This window comes from Phymastichus coffea, unplaced genomic scaffold (assembly GCF_024137745.1).
Source record: "Phymastichus coffea isolate CEN01 unplaced genomic scaffold, Cenicafe_Pcof_1.1 PCOF00016, whole genome shotgun sequence".
Classification (NCBI taxonomy): domain Eukaryota; kingdom Metazoa; phylum Arthropoda; class Insecta; order Hymenoptera; family Eulophidae; genus Phymastichus; species Phymastichus coffea.
Genome location: NW_026706827.1, coordinates 4,628,055 through 4,633,377, shown reverse-complemented (window position 1 = coordinate 4,633,377; position 5,323 = coordinate 4,628,055). Strand labels below are relative to the sequence as shown.

General features: G+C 33.4%; 1 protein-coding gene across 1 annotated transcript; it reads left to right on the top strand.

Annotated features, from left to right (window-relative positions):
- The first annotated feature begins 1,352 nt into the window (after window positions 1-1,352).
- LOC131675171 (tigger transposable element-derived protein 1-like) lies at window positions 1,353-3,080 on the top strand. Its single transcript, XM_058954044.1, has 3 exons — window positions 1,353-1,455; window positions 1,584-1,811; window positions 1,870-3,080. The coding sequence occupies exons 1-3, from the start codon at window positions 1,353-1,355 to the stop codon at window positions 3,078-3,080; spliced, it is 1,542 nt and encodes a 513-aa protein (XP_058810027.1).
- Window positions 3,081-5,323: the final 2,243 nt, after the last annotated feature.

The following is a 5,323-nucleotide window of genomic DNA, read 5'->3' as shown; positions in this document are numbered from 1 at the left end:
CCTAGAAAAAAATGATCCGAGAAAGTGGCGTTTTATGTATATAATACGATATGCTCGTGATTATCATCGTCGAGTTGTGAAAGAGATCCGGCGATACCGATTTTTGATGCATCTGTTATGAGAAAAAAGGTTTTCTCGAAATCCGAAAGGTAGTTCACATAGCTTGTCTTTCATAGTTTCGAAAGCTTTTCTTCGCTCCTCTTCCCAGGCAAATTGTTGCTCTTTTCTTAGTAGAGGTTAGTTAATGGTTTAGCAATTTTCGCGAAATTTTCAATGAAAAGTCTATAGTATCCTGCTAGATCAAGCTTTTGTTTAACATATTTTGGTGTAGGAAATTCTTTTACAGCGCGTAATTGTTACAAGGGAGTATGCCGTCTTTGGATATAATGTGACTTAGATATTCACTTTCTAGACTCAATATCTTAAATTTTTTTGGTTGTAATACGAGATTAGCTTTACGTGAACGTTCCATTAATTCATGCATTGTTTTGCAATGTTCGTCAAAAGTTTTTGAGTAAACGCAGATATCGTAAAATAAAAGCTACTACATTTTTAATACCGGCTAGTAATATATTTACTAATGATAAAATGCTTGGTGTGCTGGTTTCCAGTCCAGATGGTTTATGACAAAGTTGATATATGAAGAAAATAGTTGTGTTCCTGCCATTCGTTCAAGCAAATCTAAAGCTAGCGGTACTGGAAAATTATAATCTAAGATTACGTTATTTAACGCGCGATAGTTAAATACTATGCGCGGGGGTTATGATTCACCGTCTTCGGTATTGTTCTTAGGTACGCAAAAGACCGGAACGTAGTACGCGCTCGCAGACTTTTATATAATTTCTTTACTTAATATATCTTATATTTGTTCGTTAATAAATTTATATAAAACTTAGCTAAATCGATTTTATTTACTACTGACACGATGCTACGTGCTTCGCGACATCCGTTTATAAACTGATGTAACGATATATTAAATCCGTCAAATTTGGGTACATAGGCGATTGCCTTTTTAAGGTTGAATTTTTTTATTCGTGATACTACATTAATTTGTGATGTGTTTAATATTCTTGTTCGGTATATGTCCGATATGTAATACGCGGTACTTGGCGTGTTAGTAAATTGTAATATTTTTAGGTACAGGCATCCCTCGTTATTCGCGGTTTTGGTATTCGCAATTCACCTTATTCGCGGTTGCCCGAAATGTGCCTTCCCTTGTTATACGCGGAAAACTAACTTGTTATTCGCGGTTCGGTTTGCTGCAATGTTCACTCAGATTGTAAATTTTCGTAACCCTGAAAGTTTGAAAATATTTTGTTGCGCACGTTTTTTAATCAAAATTTTGTTGTAAAATGGCACCAACTCCTAAAACACCTAAAACACCTAAAACGCCTAGAAGTAAAAAAGTTATGTCTTTAGCAGACAAACTTAAAATTTTGAATCTCATCCGAGATGGTGAAAAAATAGCTTGTTTGCGAAAATATTCAGTGTCAACGAATCAACTATTCGCTCTATTCGGACGAACGAGGACAAAATTCAAAGCAGCTCTGAGATATTAGGCCAACATGCGACTTCGGTAAAAGTTGTTCGACGAAATACACTCGAGAAAACTGAAGAGATGTTGTTGATTTGGTTACAAGATTTGATCCATAAAAAAATACCAGTCTCTACAGCAGCTATAAGAGATCAAGCCATTCAGTACCACAACTATTTGATTACAAAATACGAAAGAAATGACGAATTCAATGCCAGCAAAGGCTGGTTTGGAAATTTTAAAACAAGATATTCGCTTCACAGTTTGAAATTTTCAGGTTAGTAGTGTCGTTATTAATCGTGAGATAAGTAAATAAATAAATAAATAAATAATAGGTGAAAGTGCAAGTACAGACCACGAGGCTGCTCGCCACTTTCCTCCAATACTTCAAGAAACTATTTCTGAAAAAAAATACGTGCTGGATCAAATATTCAATTGCGATGAAACGGGACTTTTTTGGAAAAGGATGCCGAATCGTACGTGGATTGCAAAAGAAGAAAAACGGGCTCCGGGATTCAAAGTCGCTAAAGATCGCTTCACTCTTTTATTCTGCGCAAATGCCTCAGGAGGTTTCAAATGTAAACCAATGCTGGTTTATCGTGCCGAAATTCCAAGAGTTTTAAAAGGAAAAAACAAAGATCACCTTCCTGTTTATTGGAAATCAAATAAGATTGCTTGGGTTACACAAGTAAACTTTGAACAGTGGTTCAAAGAATCTTTTATACCTGATGTGAAGCAATACTTGTTGAAAAAAAATTTAGCGTTCAAAGTGCTATTATTGCTAGACAATTGCAAAAGTCATCACAGCATAGCCGATATTCACCCTGACGTAGAAGTCATGTTTTTTCCGACGAATACAACTTCTCTCATTCAACCTATGGACCAAACCGTGATTGCGACTTTCAAAGCCTATTATTTGAGAAGAGTCATGACAAAAATGCTACAAGAAGTCAATCATCATCGCACTTGTGACGGTTTCGATTCCACCTACGTTGTCAAAATGTTTTGGAAAAAATTTTCTATTCTCGATGCCATCTCTTTGGTTGAAGAATCATGGACAGAAGTTAAACCTACGACTGTGAGTGCTAGCTGGAAACAAAATTTGCCGACCGTCGATGCTGAGACAGCCGTTGTGCCAGAATATCAAGAACCCGTGCAATCAATCATTCATTTAGCTCGAGAAGTTGGAGGTGAAGGTTTTGAAGATCTTCATGAACCCGAAATTTTAGAGGAAATTGTGATGCCAGTCAGAACAGATCTCAGCGCTGAAGAAGCAGAAGAGCTTATTGTGCCATTGCCTCAAAACAATCTTCAAGACAATGTCTTCATAGTTCCAACTGTATTTGGAGGAACAGTAATTTTAGAAATTATAAATTTATTAAAAACAGCTACGGAAACAGCTATAGAACGTGACCCAATAGTAGTTCGGAGTCTCAATTTAAAGCATAACTGTGAAAAGGCAGTCGAAGTTTATGAAGATTTATATAAAGATGCGTTGAGACGTGCAAAACAATCTCGTTTGACAGACTATTTCAAATCCAATTGATTATTTTGTAATAATTTGTATATATTTTGATAAATAAATCTTATGTTTAGGAACCTAACCCCTCATTTCCCATAAGCGTAAGGTCTTGCTATTTGCGGTTTTGTTATTCGCGGTACCTCGACGGAACGTAACCCCCGCGAATAACGAGGGATGCCTGTATAGTTACGTAATGTGTATTGCTTTTTGGTGTAAATTCCTAGAGTACACTCTAGTCATTTGGTTTCTTATTACTAAGTTTAGATTGTGTTTTTCAGGAATATTGTTTTGAGCAAGCGGCGGGATATCTGTCGGAGGAATGGTTTTATTGTTATCGGAGATAATAGATGTCGATTTTTATGCTGACTAATTCGAGTGTTGGAATTTCTGTAGATTCTAATTTTTTCTTTTTTGTTTCTTTGTTTACGATAGCTTGAAGTAAATTTGTGATATTAAGATTTTTCTATGTAAGCTCAATTAAAATGTTGAATATTAAATTGTTCTTGCAGATTTTGTTGAGTGGTTCTGTGTTCATATATTCTTGTAGATTAAATTTTAGTCGTTACAATTCTTGTAAGCGTGTAATCTCTTTTTTTACGGTAGGCATGCATCTATTTTCTAAGTATGTAATACATTCTGATAGTGACGGTACTCTATTCCACGCGAAATTTTTTCAATTTCGGATATTTTACGCGTAATAATTTCGTGAACGATTGTTTGAGCGGTTTACTGGTTTGACATTTTGCTGATGTTTTCCTATTATGTTGACTATAGTCCTAATTACCTAAGGAGGGCCTTCAATTATTAGGTCTACGCCAAGAGATATTTAGACGTGAGGTTCAATGTAAAAAGGTAGTTTTTTAGGATTAAACATGGAAATCGCGAGAAAAGAATGACGTGTGGTAAATAAAGCAAAATGAAAGGATAGCAGTTACCCTGCATAAAATAATTAATTAATGGAGTGTAGTCTTACCTTGTATTACCTCCGATGGTAATTTGTTGCTGATAGTTGACAGTTTATATGATTAATAATTTGCACGAAAAACAAATTGATTCAAAGGGTAGAAAGCAAATAAAAAGTTAGCTGATACTTCAGTTAAATTTTTTCATTAAAGTAAGAAATACAAAGTATATCTCATACTTAAGTTATTTCAGATTTTTGAGCTGAATAAAAAAGAGATCTCTTATACGTAAGCTGTCTAGAGTTCAGAATCGCAAAAGTAAGACAGAAATATCTAGCAGCGAATCGCCGCTTTTATACCCAGCTAGCTAACTCTTTCCTATCATATTAGCTAGTCTCCTACCATAATGGCTAGTTTGTAATTGAAAACTAATAAATGGAATAGGATTTCATATACTGATTTCACCAGTTATATTTGAATTAATAAAATATATAAAATATCATTGAAAAGTTCTTTCAATTAACAACCATTAAAATCTATAAAATGCCATTCAGTAAAATACGATTGTGTAACTATTGGATTGATTAAGCATTAGAATTCATAAAATATGGTTCGATAAAATATCATTAAAAAGTTTTTTCAATTGACAATCATCAAAATATACAAAAAAACATTCAGTAAAATACGATTGGGAAATGATTATATATGTAGAGTACCATTAGATTTAACAAAATATGATTCAATAAAATATCATTGGCTACACATTAATTTAAAGAATTATTAAAAATAAATAATATGATTAAAATGAATAGTCAATTTTATTATTCATTGTTATTGCTATAACGTTTCATTAAAAATGATTTAATTTTTATCATCATTCAATAATAAAACGATTCAGTTCATTCAATATTATTCATTACCATTGAGGATAAACAATGATGAGAATCCGCTGACGCTATAAAAAATTTTATTTTCATGAAGTTGTATCGTATCTATATTGTTTATATAACTATGATCAAGATTCACAGCTGGCATTCCCATAGCATCTTAGTCATAGCTGTGTTACGTCGAGAACGAGTCAGACTATTTTAAAGCGGTCAAATTTGAATTTTTTTTATGAAAGGGGAGCTCCCGTAATTAAAGTAATAGTCATTTAATAGTTGACTTTATTCTCAGTGACGCACTTACCCCTTCTGAGTTTAACCCTTTATAGATTAGTTTTTATGTATTTTGTACTATAAAAGAGGACGCAAAGCGATTGTAACAGACACTCTGTATTCGACTCTGTAAGACTACGGATTTTCTGTAATTTTATTAATAAATACTTTAACTCTATTTCTATAATAATTTATTTGAGAGTTATAC

What these genes read in the sequence shown, in the direction of transcription:
- LOC131675171 (XM_058954044.1), top strand. Translation starts at nt 1,353, where the DNA reads ATGGCACCAACTCCTAAAACACCTAAAACACCTAAAACGCCTAGAAGT. An exon ending in TTTGAATCTCATCCGAGATG is followed by an intron (nt 1,456 to 1,583) that starts GTGAAAAAATAG and finishes CTTCGGTAAAAG; the next exon opens with TTGTTCGACGAAATACACTC. An exon ending in TCACAGTTTGAAATTTTCAG is followed by an intron (nt 1,812 to 1,869) that starts GTTAGTAGTGTC and finishes AATAAATAATAG; the next exon opens with GTGAAAGTGCAAGTACAGAC.